The following is a 20,825-nucleotide window of genomic DNA, read 5'->3' as shown; positions in this document are numbered from 1 at the left end:
CTTTCCGGTGGACATTCATGTCTGGCATGCAGTCCCCAATCTAGGCTCCAGACAGGTATGTGCGGTGCCTTTAGAAAGGCCCGGGGCACAGTGGCCAGCGTCCACATTGGCCAAGTCGTAATGTTCATCCGCACCGAGCTGCAGAACAAGGAGCATGTGATTGAGGCCCTACACGGGCTGAGTTCAAGTTCCCTGGCCTCCAGAAGATTCACATCTCCAAGAAGTGGGGATTTACTAAGTTTAAGCAGATGAATTTGAAAACATGATGGCAGAAAAGTGGTTCATCCCGGATGGCTGTGGGGTCGAATACATCCCTAATCGTGGCCCCCTGGACAAATGGCAGGTCCTGCATTCATGAGAGCCTCGGCGCTGTCCTCTCCTTACTCATGCCCACCAATAAATACTACTTTCCTGTCCAAAAATTAAATTAAATTAAAAGCTATTTTTCCTTACATTAAAGCAGTATGGGAGGAAGACTTTGAAGTTTTGATTATAATACTGAATTTCCATTTGGCGGGTAGAAAAAAAAAAATACTGCTTCCCTAGTGGAGTTGAAGTGAGGATCAAAAGAGTTAACAGATGGGGACTTCCCTGGCGGTCCAGTGGTTAAGACTCTGCGCTCCCAATGCATGGGGCGCGGGTTCGATCCCTGGTCAGAGAACCATCCCCCATGTTGCACAGTGCGGCCAAAAAACAAAAAAACAAAAAAAAGTTAACAGATGTAAACTATTTAGAACAGTAGGAAGTACTCTGTGTTTGCTGCTGTCGCTGCTAGTGTTGCTTTATCAGTATTATAAAAGATGTGACACAACAGTGTGGCAAAAATTGCAAAGGCAGCACATGAATGTCTGAAGTTTGGGAACATGACATAGTTCTATCACAGGACGCTTACAACACCCTGGGGGAGGTAAGTATTGTAATGAACTCCACATTGTGGAATCAGATTTGGTTCAGAAAGGCCAAGTCATTTTCCTGAGGTCACACAGCAGGGGAAGAGCCAGGGCTTAGACCCAGAGCTCCTGACCTGGAAGAGGATGGAGTGGGGAAGCCAGAGTGACCGCATCAGAGAGCAGATGAGGCTGGAGAGGGGTCCAAGTCACTGACCCATTCCCTCCCAGATCCACATTTGTTAGCCAGCCCGTGTCCCTGACACCTCAGGCTGCCAAACACCCTGGCCAGTCTCCCGGATTATTCATTAAGCTTCATTTCACCATCCTCACCCCAAGCTGGCCTTCTTGTTCCCAGGGCAAGGGAACTGCGTAAAGAGGAGGGATGGAGTCTTGGACACAGGTAATTGGCCCTCTGAATTTGCAGGTTTAACCCTGGACTCTGCGTCATACACTTTCCAAGCCACAGAGGTTCAGTTCCATTAACAGGTAAAAGAACTGGAGTTCATGCAGTCAAGCAGCCAGTCTAGCTAGTGAGTAACCCAGCTGGGATTTGCCCTGGATCTTCTAACACCCCATACATCTTAGCTAATGTCTCAGACCCTTGCCAAGATGATAAATCATTCTAGAGCAGAGAGGGTCTCAAACTAGGGGGCCACGTTTTTGCTGGCTGGAGCTGATTCACTCTGTCCTCTGTAGAACTATCCCGTGGGGGATAGTTCTATTTGCCACTGTCCCCATCTTTCTCTATTGCATCCCTAACACCCAGAAGGCTCCTGCCTGGCTCCTGGAGTTCTTTGAGTTTGAAACCCTGTGCAGAGGGACTCCCCCTCTCTCCTCTTGCCCTGAAAAGGAAAGGAGTCAGTTATTAAGGGAGAAGCTGAGGCACAGAAAGGTTAAGTGACGTGCCCAGCAAGTAGCCCAAGGGACCAATCACTGAGGGATCCCACATCCAACATGGATGTTCTTGTCCCAAGAGACTTACAAATTCACAGCCATGATATCGGAGCTGAAAGAATCTGTCAGGGCCATCTAAGCCATCCTTACTGTGGATGGGGAAAATGGGGCCCAGAGGAAAAAGGGGAACAGTTCTGGCCCTATGTTCAGATTTTTGAAATAAAGATAAATGGATAGACAGCTTTAAGGGTGCAGTGTATTAAATATTGCACAATATATTAAACAATTAGGGAATCTAGGAGGTGGTACAACTCGATATACTTTTATACATTTAATAGCACAAGTAAAGGGACAAGCCATGTGATTGGAGGAAAAACCCAGGACTGAACTGAGTGGTCCTCGGTTACTGATAGAAGCTCCCTGTGACTTCAGACCTGAGACCGAGGAGTCGGTCAGTATATAAAACGCACTGAATTCAAGACAGACAGTAGCAGCAGGGTAGATATTAAGGAATTGGCTCTTGCCAATTAGGATTGGCAGTGGGGGCCAGTCTGAAGTGAGCAGGGTGGCTGGAGACCGGAAATCTAGATGCTGCAGCTCAAGTCCAGGATCTGTAGATTAGAACAGCAGTCTAGAGATGGAATGATTAGTGCATTCTTCAAAAATCCCAGATCTTCCAAACAACTTCTTAGGATGCTTTCAACAAACAAGGGTGTAATGACTTTTTTTTTAAACAAACAATGTTGCTTTTAAAAAGACAACAATAACCAAAAGTTCCTGATACACCAGTCTATGATTACATCAATACCTGTAGGTTCATGGAAAACAATACTGATAACATCATTTGTCCTGGGGAAATGGGAGAGGTGGGGATGAGGGCAGAGTGGGGCAAGGAGGCGGGGGCCATCATGGAAACATGACAATGAAAATGGTCCGTAATCTTCGCTGTGCAATATGGTAGCCACTCACCACCCATGCCTACCGAGCTCTTGAATCGTGATTGTGCAACTGAGGAACTGAATTGTAACTTTTGTTTAATTTTTGATTAATCTAAATGTAAATAACCTTAGGATGGATAAACAACAAGGTCCTACTGTATAGCACAGGGAACTATATTCAATATCCTGTGATAAACCATAATGGAAAAGAATATGAAAAAGAATGTATATATATGTATAACTGAATCACTTTGCTGTACAGCAGAAATTAACACAATATTGTAAATCAACTATACTTCAATAAAAATTTTACTTTAATGTAAGTAACCAGAGGTGGCCAGGGGCTACCATACTGGGCAGCATGAGCTAGAGAATCTGTCTAGGAGGCAGTGTGGACCCAACATGAGAGGCGTATTGTCACCAGGGGAGGGGGAAGCGTGTTAGTCTGTCCTTCGGCTTTGTGTAATGATTCCCCCACTGAGACAGACAGATCCAAGTGACATGCAGACGGAAGGGCAATCACAAAACAAGGACAGGAAGTCCCCCTAGTAAATATGGGATCTGTGCGCCATACAGACGGACGCAACTCAACAAAACTCCACACCTGGAAGAAAGAGGAACGTTACAGTGGGGACACCTGACAACCAGCACCTGGGCCAGGTGATCAAGGTCAGCATCCCACAGTGATGAGTCATGTTGGTAGTTGGCCTGGTCTTAATGGGATGGGATGAGACATCGCCTCCATGGTCTTCCTCCCCAAATCCTATAACCCCCGTCCTTCCACTCATGAGAAAAAACATAAAATCCACGACAGTTCTGTTCAAATCTGTCAAGGTCATCAAAAACAAGGCAAGTCTGAGAAACTGTCACAGCCAAGAAGAAATTAAGGAGACGGGATGGGTCAATGTAACGTGCCGTCCTGGATGGGATCCTGGAACCGAAAAATGACGTCAGGGAGAAACTAAGGAACTCAGTAAAGTATGGATTTCAGTGAATAATAATGTATCGATAGTGGTTCAATAATTGTGACAAATGTACCGTGTTAATGTAAATTAATAATAGGGGGAAAATCTAGAAACAATAAATGCTGGAGAGGGTGTGGAGGAAAGGGAACACTCTTGCACTGTTGGTGGGAATGTAAATTGATACAGCCACTATGGAGAACAGTATGGAGGTTCCTTAAAAAACTACAAATAGAACTACCATACGACCCAGCAATCCCACTACTGGGCATATACCCTGAGAAAACCATAGGTCAAAAAGAGTCATGTACCAAAATGTTCATTGCAGCTCTATTTACAATAGCCAGGACATGGAAGCAACCTAAATGTCCATCGACAGATGAATGGATAAAGAAGATGTGGCACATATATACAATGGAATATTACTCAGCCATAAAAAGAAACGAAATTGAGTTATTTGTAGTGAGGTGGATGGACCTAGAGTCTGTCATACAGAGTGAAGTAAGTCAGAAAGAGAAAAACAAATACAGTATGCTAACACATATATACGGAATCTAAGGGAAAAAAAAAAAAGGCCATGAAGAACCTAGTGGCAAGACGGGAATAAAGACACAGACCTACTAGAGAATGGACTTGAGGATATGGGGAGGGGGTGGGGTGAGATGTGACAGGGTAAGAGAGTGTCATGGACATATATACACTACCAAATGTAAAATAGATAACTAGTGGGAAGCAGCCGCATAGCACAGGGAGATCAGCTCGGTGCTTTGTGACCACCTAGAGGGGTGGGATGGGGAGGGTGAGAGGGAGGGAGATGCAAGAGGGAAGAGAAATGGGAACATATTGTATATGTATAACTGATTCACTTTGTTATAAAGCAGAAGCTAACACACCATTGTAAGGCAATTATACTTCAATAAAGATGTTTAAAAAAATAATAATAATAATAGGGGAAACTGGGTGTGGGGTATATAGGAACACTCTATACTATCTACGCAGTTTTAGATTTCCATTTCTGTAAATCTAAAACTATTCTAAAATAAAAAGTTTTTTTTTTAAGTCCCTATACCCAAACCTGCAAAAGTAGCGGAAAATAACAATATTTCTTACAAGAGGATTCTTTGCTTTGCAGAAAGGTTCTCCTCAGAGGGTGCTTAAATAAAGAGGTGCTTTTTTTTTTTTTTTTCATTCTCATTCATTCTCATTAAGCGAGCTTAACTGACTAAAGTCCTATGTTTTAAAATGGAGGGAGAAACAGGCCCACTGCTTGGATGCAGATGTTGAGAAGCTAGCCGATGACAGAGAAAAAGCTGGAAAAGAAATTGACTACAACCATTAAATAAAGAGGGGGCAGGGGCTTCCCTGGTGGCACAGTGGTTGAGGGTCTGCCTGCCAATGCAGGGGACACGGGTTCCAGCCCTGGTCTGGGAGGATCCCACATGCCGCGGAGCAACTAGGCCCTGTGAGCCACAACTACTGAGCCTGCGCGTCTGGAGCCTGTGCTCCGCAACAAGAGAGGCTGCGACAGTGAGAGGCCCGCGCACCGCGATGAAGAGTGGCCCCCACTTGCCGCAACTAGAGAAAGCCCTCGCACAGAAACGAAGACCCAACACAGCCATAAATAAATAAATAAATTTTTTAAAAAAAATTTTTTAAATAAAAATTTAAAAAAATAAATAAATAAAGAGGGGGCAATGAACAGGAGCCAGTCTGGGATCAGCAATAACAATTTTTTCCCTTTTGCCATAGTTATGTTTCTGCATTATCAGGGGAAATGCATAGCAGAGTCATGTATGATGGAGGACTAATATTTTGAGAATATTAACTTATCACTCCCTCCCCCTCACTTCCCTCCCCTGGGGAGGAGACAGACAGTGAGAGACAGAGAGTAACAGAGAGACAGAGACAGACACAGAGAGACAGAGGCAAAGAAAGAGAGACATTGAGAGACAAAGAGACAGATCAGAGAGAGACAGAGAGAGAGAAAAAGAAAGAAGGAAGGAAGGAAAGAAGGAAGGAGTCCTCATTTGTAACATTTGTTGATTTTCATGGTATCAATAGTCCCCCAGCGGATAGTTTCAAGCTACCAAAGTTTAACAACTTACTCAAACTTTCCTGCAGATTTACAGTTGATAGGCGTCTACTCCACACTCCACTGCTGGAAGAGGGGGCATGCACTTTGCCTCAGGGAATGGAGATAAGAGAAAGTTTAAGGCAGTGGCCAAAACAGGGAGGGGAGTGAAGATACCTTGAGTCTCCAACCTTTCTCTGGAATGGTTGCCCGTGGCCCCCAGACTATGGGACAAGGATTCACGTGGCTGGGAATGAGGAAGGGCCCCCCAGCAAGCTGGGGCGGGGGTCAGACAAGTGAGGACCAGACAGCATCCCCACCCCACCTTGTGTTGACTCAGCCCTGGAATGTCACTGCCACCCCTGGTGGGGAGGGGGGAAGGGAAAACCCCTCATTGCCTCCAATTATTTATCTGCTTGAAACAAAAATTAAGCCGAGTTAGAGGAAAATTTAAAAGTCTTCATTTGTTGCACATGGGGTTTGTGTTCTAAGACTGAAACCCGCTGCGAATATCTTGGTTTTCTGGTCAACTTTGGACAAAATCCCTCATTAGGCCATTTGGACCCAGTCAACTTCCTCACACGTTGATTGACGGGTGATGATAATCCCAAGGGGAAAGCCCCGCTGTGGCCAGTTTTAGCCACAGGGCCCACCAACAGGCTGTTTGCCATGTTTGGGGATGACGCAAAGCCGGGCAGCACCACCACAGACAGCACCGTCAAATGGCCCGAGGAGGGTTCCGAAAGGTCTTGGCCAAACTGAATGATGGGTTGAAGCCAGGTGAAGGAAAATAAAGAGGGCTAGCTGTCCAGTAGTACAGCCAGGGCCACAGAGGTTAAATGCATTAAATCCAAAACAAGGGAGGCGTGATTGGATTGTATTAATCGCACCAAGAAAAAAAATCTTTTAACTTCTCTGGGGGTTGATTGAGTAGCATTTGGACATAGAACCACAGTTTTGTTCCCGGACCAGGGATCGAACCCGGGCCCCCGGCCATGGAAGCACAGAGTCCTAACCACTGGACTGCCAGGGAAGTCCCAGAACAACAGTTTTTAAGATAAAGCACATTTCACCCACATGAGGTTAATTAATTCACTTGGTCATATTAATAGCAGTAGAGAAGATAGAACAAGGGAGGATAGAGTCTCATTCCATATTACTCTTAAACAGAATTTTTCAACCTCAGCACTCCTGACATTTGGGGCCAGATGATTCTTTGTTGGGGAGTGGAGGGTGCAGTCCCGTGCAGTATAGGATGTTGAGTGAATGGAGGGGAGAGTGGGAAGTCCAGCGGGGAACAAGTTAGTACAGACCTGCCCTCAGGCTGCTCATGGTCCCCTGGGGCGAGTCTCCAGGGGCTGCCAGGCTGCAGAACCTCAAAGAGGCTCCAACCCAGACTTGATGGGGAATAAACATGAATGAGGAGCCAGGCTTGGAGGGAGGACTCAGGAAAAGGGGACCAGAGGGGTGGGAAAGTCCTGGACAATAATAACACTACCAAAGATAATCATAATAGCAGCTACTGTTCTTTCAGCCCTTACCCCGTGCCTGACACTGGGCTGCCACTATCTCTGTCTTGCAATACCCAGGAGGTACCATCATTTCCATTTCTTGGGGCAGGAAACTGAGGCTTAGGGAAGTTAGGTGACCACCCCAAGGTCACACAGATGGATGTCGGTTTCAGCCCAAGTCTGATGGACTCAGGAGCCAGAGACCTGAACTAATCAGGAGACTCTGGGGCTTGGCTGCACCTACCAGGGAGGGCAAACAGAACTGAGAGCTGTCTGTTCCTCCTCGGGGTCGTGAAGACAGTCGTCATCATCCCCACTTCCCACAACCAAGGAAACACTGATCTGGGTGTGATGCAACAGAGCCAGCAGGCAGAGGTGAGAGAGGCAACTTGCCCAAGATTCCACAGCCAGACTCCCACCCTCCTCCTGGGACTACCGGCTCTGCCCTCATCTCCCTACCTTGGACAGATCCAGGCCTCAGTTTGCCCATCTGTGAAATGGGGGAAGGGGACTTTCAGTTTCCTCCCCTGTTTCTCAAGACCTTTCAAGGGAGGATTAGATGGGAAAGGAAAGCCCTGGTTCCCTATTACATAGAGCTAGGGATGAAAATGCCCCCTTGAGTACCAGAAAAAGAAAATAGCCATCACCTATTAAGAGCCCGCTATATGCTGGGCACTGTCCTTACAACTTTACATCAATTTAGTCATTAAATCCTCACAACAAATCTAAGGGGTGGATACTACTATCAGTTAAAGCAAGTTCATGGCAAAAGTTGGATTTGAACTTGGTCCTGTCAGGAAACTGACTCACTTGCTATCTGGAAACGGACACGCCTTGGATGCTAGAGTCATGGGCATGAACTGATCTGGCTGAGGTCTGTACAATGACAGCGGCCGGCCTCCCTCTAAGACCCTCCAGCAGCTGACTGGTCACAATGTCCCCATCACACCGCCACTCTACCTGGTTCTGCTCCATTTGCTCTCCAGGGTGACCATGGGTGAGCCCCCTGCCCTGTTAGGGTCTCGGGTTTCCATCCATGTGATGGGACACAGAACCACACATATACCCACACATGTACATATTTTTTTACATTTTTTAAAAATGAAGATATGCCCAGACTGCAAATGTCCATCAACTGTTGAATGGATAACAAAAATGTCGTCTATCCATACAATGGAATATTATAAAGACATAAAAAGGAACGAAGCTTTCCGGGCGGCGGGGCGGGAACCCAGGTCCACGCCCACGCCAGCGCCCGCCGCCGGCCGAGCCCCGCGCCCCGCGCCCCGCGCCTCCGTCCTGGGTCACGGTGGTCGGAGGTGCGCCCGGGTCCGCGGGACAGCCGGGCGCAGAGGTCGCTTGTGTTGGGGGTGGGGGGTGCGGCGAGGTTCCGGTGCCTCCGCGGAGGATCGCGAGTGTGGGGCTGGGGGCGCCGCGGCTTGCTCTGCTCTCCGCACTCTCCCGGCTCTGAAGCCTCGAGAACACCGCTAGGCAGCGGTAGTTTAATGGGGAGTTTGCCTGCTGGGAACTAGGGGCCTGCTGGGGTCTCAGTTCTTGGCTGGCCGCGGAACACGAGGTTGCCAGGCGTGTGACGGCAGCAGGTAGGAGAGAGCCGCTGGTGCGGTGATGAACAGGAAAGGAAGGACACGGGCTGTTGGCCTGTGAACCTAGGCAAGAATGACCAGCCGACACAGTCCAGACCAAGGTCCATGGGCCCAGCTCGGTCCTGTGCGGCTAGTCAGTGGAACAGACCTGCAGGTGTGGCTCTTGTCATTCTAGGACTCAGGACACATCCTGCTGATGCGCCCAGGGCACCGCCCGCAGTTCTCCAGGAGAGCGCGCCGGAGGGGAGCCAGGGGTCTGTGCCCGACTCAGCACGGCGGGCGGCCACGCATGTCCAGTCTGCTGGCAAGGACAGTGGGGAACCGGGGAAAGTCATGGCCTTGCGAATGTCCTCTGATGAAAAAGAACCTGCAGGCTTAACTTTGGCGTGGAACGCTGGTGTGTTGAAAAGCAGTTCTGTGTGCTGTTCCCCCTTGGTGTGTCTCAGCAGTGCTGAGGCAGCAGGCGTGACACAGAAGTGTGAGCGGAGACCGTCTGGAATCCCCGAACTCCAGGGAAACTAGAGGTGACAGCCAGCCTAGTGAAGAGGACAGGAGTTGGGGGCGATGGCGGCAGCCCAGCAGGCGCCCCTCGTCTCAGGGCCCTAATCCTGGCTCCAGCCGGGTGGTCAGGGAAGCTACAAGGTCTTCTGGGCGAGCAGAGCCCACAGTCCTGAGCTGTTCTTCGCTGTGTTTGGGTCATCTCCCCCCATCCAAGGGGAGAAATCTAGATGAGGTTTAAGAATTAGTGCTTTAAGAATGTGGATCTCATAGTTGAAACCTCGGAACACGTGTTTTCAGCACAAGGTGTTAAAGTGAACGGAAGGATTCAACGCCTTTTCAAGGAGGGTGTCTCTACGTGGGCAGAACTAGAGAATAAATGGGTCTTGAATTTTTAAAAAAAAAAATTAAAATAAATAAATAAATAATAAATAACAATAAAAAGGAACGAAGCACTGACACATGCTACAATGTGGTTGAACCCTGAAGACAGAATACTCAGTGAAAGAAGCCAGACACAAAAGGCCACATAGTATATGATCCATTTATATGAAATGTCCAGAATAGAAGAATCCATAAAGACAGAAAGTAGATTGGTGGTTGCCAGGGGCTGGAGGGAGGGGGGAAAAGGAGCAGTGATTGTTATTGGGTAGGGGGTTTCTTTGTGCGATGATGAAAATGTTCTAAACCTGATACTCTGTAAATGGGTGAATTGTACGCCTTGTGAATTATATCTCAATAAAGTTACTTTTTATTTTTATTTTTATTTTTGGCTGCACTGTGCAGTATGGTATGCGGAATCTTAGTTCCCCGACCAGGGATGGAACTCATGCCCCCTGCATTGGAAGCATGGGAAGTCCCAGTAAAGTTACTTTTTTTTTTAAATGCCCAGACAGGATATCAAAAACGATATATATTTTGTCTTTTTCTCTCTTGTTGGTTCTTATATGATTGATTTTCTTAATCTGGTGTTTTTCAAATCACAGCCGTGATCCATTCTTGTCAAAATAAATGGAATACATAGAGGTCAAAAGAAAGAATTAATCGTCTTGTTTCCACCACTTGCAGCTTCCCACCACCAAGTCAGGGTGCTGCTCCACTGGAATGGAGCTTAATCTAGCACTTAAAATAGCTGCCTTCCTCATGTGGAGGTAGCATCAAAAGCCTAAATCTGGGACTTCTGACTGTGACCAGGCTGGGCCAGATGCCCTCCCTGACCCCCACCTCCAGCCCCTCCATCAGCCTTGTATCCACGAAGGACTCAGAATTCCTGACTTTGCATTTGACGACTAAAAAATGTCACTCGTCACCTGGTTCTACAAGAATGAAGTCGCTAGCCGCTGCAATCTCTGACCTTCAACACACCCTGCCCAAAAGGGGTTCAGGGCTGCGATCAGGAACGAGGCACTCTGTGCTCTGGGAAAACTGGCAGAACAGGCCTTCAGACAGTTGGATATTTTCAGGAAAAATTTTTAGGAACCCAATTTCTTGTATCTTCTCATACCTAGAAAAGCACTAAAATCATTAACGGAGATGTCTGCTCCTGGCGACTAGCAGCAACGTTGTACCGAGATGTTTGCTGGATTGCATGTACCCCCTTCACCAAATCTTATATGTACTGACCTCCCCACTCCCCACCTCTTTGGAGCAGCTCCTTAGAGCGATCTGGGAGGACGTCTCCCCCCCTCCCCCAGGGCTACTGTCCTCAGTAAGTTCCCAAATAAAACTGAAACTCACAGCTCTCACCTTGTGAGGTTTTATTTCAGTCGACTCATTTCATCCCTGCCTCCTGGGTGACCTTGGGCAGTTTTACTTCATCTCTGAGCCTGTTCCCTTACTGGTGACGTGAGATTCAAAATGCCCACTCACCTAGTTATCTGAGGGTTAAGTGAAAACCCACATAGGAAACACTTGACATGGAATCAGGCACAAGCAGATACTCGGGCAAAGTGAGCGCCAGCTGTATACACTCAGATGCACACCGGGAGGCTGCGGCTATGCGTGAGCTTCCCGATGCCCACATCCCTTCAGCTCTGCCACCCTGGATCCCCAACACACACCTGTGGATGTCCCACTAGGAAGGGGGGCTCGGGATGGCCTCTGGAAAGTCAGAGGGGGCCAGCAAGAGGGGACAGCTTGTCGCATGGAGGGGGATGGTTGTGTGGGCTGTTTGTGCCCTCTCTGCCCTCTGTCTCATCGATATTCTCGTCCTGGCCAGTTGGACAAGAAACCTTTGTTGAAGGGGCCAGGGAGAAAGCCGACTGGGTGTGTGTGTGTGTGTGCGCGCGCGCGCGCGCGCGCGCACGCGCATGCGCACCACCTCTGTGGGGGATACAGACCCCTGCAGACAGCCAGCGACAGATCCGAAGCTTGGCATGGGGCAGGGAGGCAAGACCTTCCACTTCTGTGATGATGAAGATGATGGTGAGGATGATGGTGATGGCTGCCAGCACTTACTGAACACTCACACTCAGTTCCATACATACATACGTTATCATGTCATCTAATCCTAGGAGGGAGGTACCATTATCATCCCCATTTTACAGATGAGCAAACAGAGCCCCCAGGAGGCAAAGTGACTTGCCTAGGGCCACGCAGCTAGTAAAGGGCAGAGCCAGGATTTGAACCCTGACCCTCCTGGGTCTTACCCATAAAGCTGTCTGCCCCTTTAGGACAAAGGAGTCGTAAAGGATGACAGGGGACGGCAATTTTAAAAACTGTGTTTAGATTGCAGTTTTGGGAGTCAGACTGCTGCGTTCAAGTGCCAGCTCATCCCTCTTACTGTGTGCCTCAGTTTCCCTTTCTGCAAGATGGGGATAATTATAGTATCCACTTCCTCCACTGTTTGTTTCTTGGGTGCCTACTAAGTGCCAAGCACGCGCTAGTGACTTTAAGTGCGTTATCGCACACCCTCCTCCAGCAGCCTCCTAAAAGCCCTAGGGAAGTAGGTGTTTGTCCTCATTTGCAAGTGAGGTTGTGGGTGGGGAAGGGGAGGTGGCTAGCGGGACTGGAAAAATGACAGAAGCAGCTGCCAGAGAGGCGCAGCTAGCTGCCGGTTCCCCTCCTGGAAGCCCCCGGCCTTGGGCCAGGGGGCGGGGCCTGGCGGGGGTGTGGCCTGTCCTGGGGCCCCATTGGCTGCCCGGAGGCGCCCGGGGGGATAAAGCCCGGACCCGTTAGCGCCGGGACAATTCTGAAGACACTCTCTACCTGTTCGGCAGTTCATCTGTCCGTGGGCCGTCTACCCATCAAGACCATCTCCAATCTATCCCTCCCTTGCTCGCACGCTTTGTCCAGCCGCCAGCTCATCGCCTTTGCCCGGTAAGCGGCCCCATCCATCCTCAGCTCCATCCCTGCGACTGGAGTGCCTGCGGCCAGCCTGGGTTTTCCCAGGGGAAGAGGGGGAGGTAGAGTCAGTTGAGCATAAAACCCCATGCTTTGAAACCAGACTGTCTGGGTTCACTGCCAGCTCTGGGCCTCAGTTTCCTCATCTGTAAAGTGGGGGTAATAATAACAGAACCTTCCTCTTAAGGTTGTTGTGAGGGTGAAATGAGATAGTGCACTTAAAGTGTTCAGTCCGTGTATAATAATAGTTCATTTTTATTGAGCTCTTACTGTGAGTCACGTGAGACTGTAACTTCTGACTGCCGGGTGACAGGTAGGCAGACTGCAGCTTCCCGCGCTCTCTCCCTCCTCCACGCCTGGCTCAGCCTCCTTTTTTGAAGTCTTACCTTCCTTAGCAGGTGGGAATGGCTGCGCAGTGCAGTTTACAGATGCCCCCTTTCCACAGGGCACTGTGCTGGAGGGACCCTGCCCCCTCACCTGAGGGCATCCGATGGCACAATGGGAGACGGGTTGGGGGGGGTGTTCCAAATCCACCTGAAAGGGGTGGGTGCCTCCCCCCGCCCCAACCAGGAGGGCTCCCTGAGGCCAGGACTTGGCTCCCTGCATAAGACCTGCATAAGACCTTAAGGTCCAGTCAGCCAGAACAGGAGTGCCATTGTTTGAGGAATAACCTCCAGGAGCTAAAAGTTAATTCAAGCAGATGTGGGGATGCCCCTGTTTTGGAGTGCCTCCTGTCTCTGACTTTTATTCAGCAGATCTAGGGGAGAGGTGGTGTGTGTTTGGACCCCCCCAACCCAGGCCCTGAATGTCAGTTAATTCAGACAGACATGGGAGGCCCATATTTGGGGGGTGCTAAGGCTGCTGGGGCGGTCAGGAACGCCATCTCCCACTTTTCTTCCAAGCCAGGCATATCTGGACCATTCCGGGAGGGGGGATGCCTGGGCCAGGAGTAGCCAGGTCCAGGGGCTGGACCAGTAGAGTCACTGGAAATGTAGTGGGGGGATGGGCGAGGGTAGCCACCCTTGCCTGGCCTTCTGGGGTGGGGGGGGGGGGAGGGGAGGAGCAGATAGGCTGTTCAACCACCCGCTGATCAATTCTGGCTCCGATCAAGTTGGGGAGAATCAGTTTCCCCTGTGACTCAGCAGGAGAGGCAGGATGGAAAGCCTGCATGTGTATGCGGGGGTGTGGTCAGACTCTGGGCCACCTTAGTTTCTCAGTCACCCAGAATCCGTGCAGACAGGGGAGCCTGAGCCACACCCATGTGTCCTGGAGAGAGCCTGGCCCTGGGCCTAGACTGCCTGGTTCAAATCCTGTCTCCCCGACTTGGGAATTCTCTGGCAGTCCAGTGGTTAGGATTCCACGCTTTCACAGCCGTAGGCACAGGTTCATTCCCTGGTTGGGGAACTAAGATCCCACGAGCCACGCGGCACGGCCAAAAATAAAAAATAAAAATCCTGCCTCCCCTACTCCTTAGTTGTGTGACCTTGGGCAAGTCAATACTCCAGTCTCTATCGCTGTGTGACAAACTGCCCCAAGGTGAGTGACTGAAAACAACAGTAGACATTCTTTACCTGTCATGACTCTGGGGCTTGATTGGACTCAGCCAGGTACTTCCCACTTGGGTCTCACTTGGGGGCTGCAGTGTGATGACGGTAGCTGGGCTAGAGTCATCCCTAAGTCAGACCCCATGTCTGGCCATCAGCTGGAATCTCAGCTGGAACTGTCGGGCAGGGCACCTACCTGTGGCCTCCGCGTGCGGCCTGGGCTTGCGCCCATCATGGCGTCTGGGTTAGGACAGGGAGCTTACCAGCCAGGTGGAAGCTGGGTCACCTTACATGGACCAGCCTTGAGAGCCACGCTGGGCTAGAGCCACACACTAGAAATCAGGACTTTCTTTTCCTTTGGAGGGGCCATAGTTAAATATTCACCAGCACATCACTGCTTGGAGGTCACATAGTGTCACTTCCACTACAGCCACAGCGCCCCTCCCGCCCCCGACCCAGTTCAAGAGGAGGAAGCATAGACCCTACCCCGCCTCCCATCTAGAAAAGCGTCAATGTCGCATCATAAGAGGTACACGTGGTCAACCTGAAAAACAGAGTCCGTTTCCTCACCAGGAGAACTGGAGAATAATGACACCTCCTAGGACTGTTAAAAGGGTTAAGTGAGATAATATCTGTAAAACTGATGACAGTGCCTGGCACATGGTAATCACTTTAGAAGTGATTATTAAATAATATAGTAATTATTATAAAAAATAACAATAATAAAAAGCTTCCCCTAACTGGGTACAGGGCTTTCCGAAGGTTAGTTTTTATAAAATGCATATTTTGGACTTCCCTGGTGGCGCAGTGGTTAAGAATCCACCTGCCAATGCAGGGGACATAGGTTCGATCCCTGGTCTGTGAAGATCCCACGTGCCGCGGAGCAACTAAGCCCGTGCGCCACAACTACTGAACATGCGCTCTAGAGCCCGTGAGCCACAACTACTGAGCCCACGTGCCACAACTACTGAAGCCCACGTGCCCTAGAGCCCGTGCTCCGCAACAAGAGAAGCCACCATAATAAGAAGCCCCGCGCACCACAATGAAGAGTAGCCCTGGCTCGCCGCAACTAGAGAAAGCCCGCATGCAGCAACGAAGACCCAATGCAGCCAAAGATAAATAAATAAATAATTTTTAAAATAAAAATTTTTTTAAATGCATATTTAAATAAGTAATATATACGCACATGGCAAAACATTCAAATTGTACATAAGGGGATGCTGAGTGCCAGTTCTCCTCAGAGGCCCCCACCCTGACTGGTTTCTTGTGTGTTTCCTGAGATGTTCTGTGCACACGGGAGCATGTGGATTGTGTGTGTGTGCGTGTGTCCCTGCATTTTTTGCACAGACTAGACCTGATATCCCGCCCCTGTTTCAGCCACTTAGCCATCTTGTGGCTCATTCTGAATCAGCACCTGCAAATCTATTTCCACCTCGTGCTCTTCAAAAGCTACAAAGTCTGGATATTATTTCTTTTTTTTTTTTTTTTTTTTTTCGCCGCACCATGCAGCTTGTGGGATCTTAGTTCCCCGACCAGGGATCGAACTCAGGCCCTCGACAGTGAGAGCGAGGAGTACTAACCCCTGGACCGCCAGGGAATTCCCTGGATGTTATTTCTGATGTTCGTAGCTTCCCAGCATAGCGTATGTGTGTCTTGGGGTGAGCAAGGTGGTGGGGGGCAGATGACCCTTATGCCCATTTTACAGATGAGACAGCTGAGGCTGAAGGGAGATTCCTTGTCCCATGTCAAGTAGGTGGCCGAGTTGAGATTTGAACTCAGGTCTCCAGGTTGCTATAATCTGGGCCTTGTCCTTGGCCTCCTGGGAAGTTAGGGACAGGGTCCCTCCCAGCCACACTGCCTACTGAATGGCAGCAGCTGCCACCAGGGCCAGCTCCCCTGACCCTCTGGGTTTCCTTCCTTTCTCCCAGCAATGATGTCAGGCGAACCCCTGCACGTGAAGACCCCCGTCCGTGACAGCATGACCCTGTCCAAAGTGGCTGGCACCACCGTCTATCTCAAGATGGACAGTGCCCAGCCCTCCGGCTCCTTCAAGATCCGGGGCATCGGACACCTCTGCAAGACGGTACAGCACGGGCTCTGCATCATCCGGGAGAGCGCGGCAGGTCCTCCTTCTGGACAGGCCAGGCCCAGTGCGGTGTGAGATCCTAGGAGCTACAGGCTAGGCCCTGCAACCTCCCCGCAATGCCTGAGCACCCACCGTTAACGCCTCCTCTGGTTAAAGGGTGCCAGTCCAGAGGGTCCCCTTGTGGACTGATCCCAGAGCCATCAGTGGCCTGCCTCTCCTTCACCCTTCCCTGAGCCAGTCTCTTTGGGGAGGGAAGATGTACGGCCTGATCCCCTCCCTCTTTGTCTCTACAGTGGGCTGAGCGAGGCTGTGAACATTTTGTCTGTTCCTCGGGTAAGTGGCCTGCATGCCTCCTCCTGTCCTCCGCTGTGTGTCCTGGGGCCAGGGGCTCCACCTCTCTGGGCCCTGGTTTCCCCAGCAATGAGCCGTTGCAAACATCTGCAGAAGTCCCAATTTAGAATTCCAGCTGGAGGCCAGCGGTCACCCAGGGAGGGTTCAGAGCCTGGAGGTCAGGGAGTCCCACTAACACTATCCGCCCCCGACCCCTGGCAGCAGGCAACGCAGGCATGGCAGCTGCCTATGCGGCCAGGAAGCTGGGCATCCCCGCCACGATCGTCGTGCCCAGCACCACGCCTGCCCTCACCATCCAGCGGCTCAAGAATGAGGGCGCCATGGTCAAGGTGGTGGGTGAGGTGAGTGCCAACCTGGGGCAGGGGCCACGGAGGGCACCTGGTAGCAGGGCCAGGTCCCCCAGCCCCTCACCCCTCCCGCCTCCTCTGTGATCTTGCAGACATTGGATGAGGCTGTCAGGGTGGCCAAGGCCCTGCCAAAAAACAACTCAGGCTGGATCTACGTCCCTCCCTTTGACGACCCCCTCATCTGGTACGTGGAGCCCAGGGTCACCCGGGGTGGGTAGTGACCACCCCGCTACGCCACTGAGTAGACACCTGCCATGAAGCACACCATCACACACAGCGGTGTACACGTGTGTGCACATCATCATATAGAAGCACACACACAGGCATGGCAGCTGGTGCCCACACACACGTGCACCAATGCCCATTCTCCTTGACCATGATCGAACACATGGGCTCAGATACACAGGTGTGTGTGATTGGGTCCCCCGGAATCAGACCCCGAGACAAAGATTTCAGGGAAAGCAGTTGACTTGGGAGGTGACTCATTAGAGGAGTGAGGAGGGAAGCCAATAAAGAGCACTGATGGGCCAGTGACCACTGTGGGCAGCTGGAGCTTAATCCCTCGGGGGCCCCTGGAAGCCAGCGTGGAACATGAACCAGAGTTACCGCACCTGCAGAAGCTGATGCTGGGGCGTCTGTGCATCAGCTCCCGTAATTGTTAATCCCCATAGTTGGTTGGGGGCTGCTCCCAGGGCGTTTCATCTCCTGGCACCGCCAGCTGCCACAGTCATAGTGCTCCAGTGGCCAGAGAAAGCCCTCAGGTAGAGATGCAGATGCTGGCAGCTGGAAATCAGTGTGGAGTCGGGGACGAGGGGACTAGCCCCGAGGCCTATCAGCCTCCTGGGATGAGGGCAAATACAGAGGGTAAGTGGCATCTTCAGGACTGCCTGGGGTCTCCAGGAAGCCCAGCCCTGACCTGCCCCACCTCCCCACCTCCTCCAGGGAAGGCCACTCTTCTATCGTGAAGGAGCTGAAGGAGACGATGAGCACAAAGCCGGGGGCCATCGTGCTGGCGGTGGGGGGTGGAGGCCTGCTGTGCGGAGTGGCCCAGGGGCTGGTGGAGGTGGGCTGGGGGGACGTGCCCATCATCACCATGGAGACCATCGGAGCCAACAGCTTCCACGCTTCCACCAAGGCCGGCAAGCTTGTCACCCTGCCCCAGATTACCAGGTAAGTAGGCAGGGGTGCTGCCACTATGTTCCGTGAGCGTTGGGGAGCTCCCCCCTCGGTGCTGGCTGTGAGGCAGATCCCGATGCCAGTCCCATTTTATAGGTGAAGAAACTGAGGCTTTGGTCACTTGCCCAGAGTCACACAGCCAGTGAGTGGTATGGCTGGGACCAAACCCAAGTCTGTGTGACTCTGTACCATGAACATCACACTTCCTTGCATGAAAAGTCTAATATTAATCATTAATTGGTGTCCTCTGTGGCAGGGTTTTAAACACCTCACTAATTTACCAACCATTTACTGAGCCCCTAATATGTGCAAGACACTGGCTGATCCTGGGGAGACAGTGGTGAATAAACACAGCTCCTGCTCCCAAGGAGTTCTTATCCCAGCCCCAAACCTTTGACAGATGGTGTTTGATTAGGATTAGGTTTGGCCACATTATACAGGAGCCCAAAATAACAATGGCTTAAACAAAATTGAACTTTATTTCCTCTCATATATAAAAAAAAATCTGGAGGTAGGCAGTCCAGGGGCAACTCCACGAAGCCAGGGGCCCAGGATCCTTGAGTTTGTTCTCCATAATCCTTATCATGTAGACTTATGGCCCAAAATAGCTGCTTAAGTGCCAGCTATCACACCCATACTCCATCTAGCAGGAAGAAGTCAGGGCAGAAGCTATGCCCCCTCCCTTTAAAGACACGATATTTCCATTTACCTCTCATTGGCCAGAAGGTAGTCACGTGGTCTGCCTCCCTCCTCTCTCCTATCTCTTCCCCCCCTTCTCCATCCTTGCCTCTCCAGTGTTGCCAAAGCCCTGGGTGTGACCACTGTGACAGCACAGGCTATGAAGGTGTTTCAGGAACACCCCATTTTCTCTGAAGTTGTCTCGGACCAGGAGGCTGTGGCCGCTGTTGAGAAGTTTGTGGGTATGTGCCAAGTCCTTTCAAGACCCAACCTGCTGATTCAGGACCTAAGTGGCTGTCCACTTGGCATGCCAAGGGATCCCATTCACAGTTCTGTCTCCCGTCCCTCCCTGGAATTTCCCATTAATGGAAGTTAATGCAATGTGGTGGTAAAAATAGAAAGACCAAAGGGACAAATGAAGAAGTAAGTCTGATAACATAACAGCAAGGAAAAATAACGGAGTATCTAAAATGTTGGCTCTGAGTTTCCTGGTAGCCAGTGTAAGAAAAGGAAATTATGGGCCTCAGTGTTGGATTCAGAGGTGGGTCTGTAACTAAGTTGGACTCTTACTGGGTTCATCCTGGGACAGGGATAACAAACACACACACACACTTAAGCTGCCACTTAATTCTCCTACACTCACAGTTAGTTTGGCTAATCAACCCTGGCACTCTTGCTCAGATGATTCCTCAGAATCCTCCACACGGTGCTCAGGAAATTACAATCATTTTATCAGTGTTAGCACTGACAATGAAACTCAGCCCTGGCTCAGACCTTGGAAGTTCAATGTAGGGTAATGATGGCGGGGTGGGGTTGGTCCAGGACCAGAGTCTGTGCCCAGGGCTGAGAGCTGATTGGCTCATGCTTTACCAGTGGCCCAACTGTTCCCTTGCACCCTGCGGAACTCTGGCTCTACCCTCACCATCCCACCCCCCCCCGGCAGATGACGAGAAGATCCTGGTGGAGCCCGCCTGTGGGGCAGCCCTGGCTGCCATCTACAGCAACGTGGTTCAGAAGCTGCAAGGAGAGGGGAAGCTCTGCACCCCACTGTCCTCCCTCGTGGTCATCGTTTGTGGGGGCAGCAACATCAGCCTGGCCCAGCTGCCGGCGCTCAAGAAACAGCTGGGCATGAAGAGCGGGCTGCCCCAGTGAGGACGCCTCCCCCTACCCGGGAGACCCCTGGAAGGGCTGGAGTTTCATCCAGTGACTTGTTGTTAAATATTATTCTTGTGTCTGTTGGGAGCCTGTGGCCCGGGCCAGCCGGTAACCTCATTCTCACGCGAACACTGTGTGGAGGGCCCGGAAGGGAAGCAGCCGGCAAGGCTGTGAACTGAACTCTTTGGTATCTGTGTGACTGCTCTGTGGTCCCTCCCCGCCCCCCGCTCTTATCCACCCCTGCTAGGGTGGCAACCGCCCACATGGAATAGACCTGGTACCCAGAGCAGGGTGGGCAGGAGGGACAGCAGCGGGGCCTCCTCAAGATGAGATGTCCCCGACCCAGGCTTTCTCCCTGGGAAGGTGGACAGGGCCACAGCCCAGGGTGGAAGAACCATCTTGTCTCTCCTCGCAGAAAGCCCAAAGTCCATCCTTACTCACTTTTCTAATGTGCAAACTTTCATTGAAGAAGAAAAGCATTATTTATTGAAATGAAGCTCCTTCGAGTTTCTCCATCATGGCTGTCTTCCTCCCTCCCTCCCTTCCACCCCACCGTGCCTGCTGTCGCCCCCAGCTCTCAGCACTGAGCACCGTTCCATCCTCCACCCCACCCCCACCCCTGGGAACCCTGGGCTCCCACTTGGAGGCCAGGATCCCAACTCCTGCTGGGCTTGTGTGCCGGGAGGGGGCATCCCTGCATGGCAGGGAGAAGGCGAGGGGGAGCTGTGCTGAACACGAGGGGTTTGGGATGGGATGCGGGCCTCCAGGGGAGGCCGAA

General features: G+C 51.0%; 1 protein-coding gene across 2 annotated transcripts; it reads left to right on the top strand.

The window, feature by feature from the left end:
- Nucleotides 1–12,569: 12,569 nt before the first annotated feature.
- Nucleotides 12,570–20,341, top strand: SDS (serine dehydratase). Of its 2 annotated transcripts, none has more exons than XM_028163625.2 (8): nt 12,570–12,686; nt 16,183–16,337; nt 16,634–16,673; nt 16,896–17,032; nt 17,131–17,222; nt 17,981–18,208; nt 19,010–19,134; nt 19,836–20,341. In XM_028163625.2, the coding sequence occupies exons 2-8, from the start codon at nt 16,185–16,187 to the stop codon at nt 20,042–20,044; spliced, it is 984 nt and encodes a 327-aa protein (XP_028019426.2). In that variant the 5' UTR covers nt 12,570–12,686; nt 16,183–16,184; the 3' UTR covers nt 20,045–20,341. The 2 variants fall into 2 exon arrangements, with proteins under 2 accessions (XP_028019426.2, XP_007170934.2); XM_007170872.2 differs by having other exon boundaries at nt 16,893–17,032.
- Nucleotides 20,342–20,825: the final 484 nt, after the last annotated feature.

Source organism: Balaenoptera acutorostrata, chromosome 13 (assembly GCF_949987535.1).
Source record: "Balaenoptera acutorostrata chromosome 13, mBalAcu1.1, whole genome shotgun sequence".
Lineage (NCBI taxonomy): Eukaryota > Metazoa > Chordata > Mammalia > Artiodactyla > Balaenopteridae > Balaenoptera > Balaenoptera acutorostrata.
This window is presented reverse-complemented; position numbering and strand designations above follow the sequence as displayed.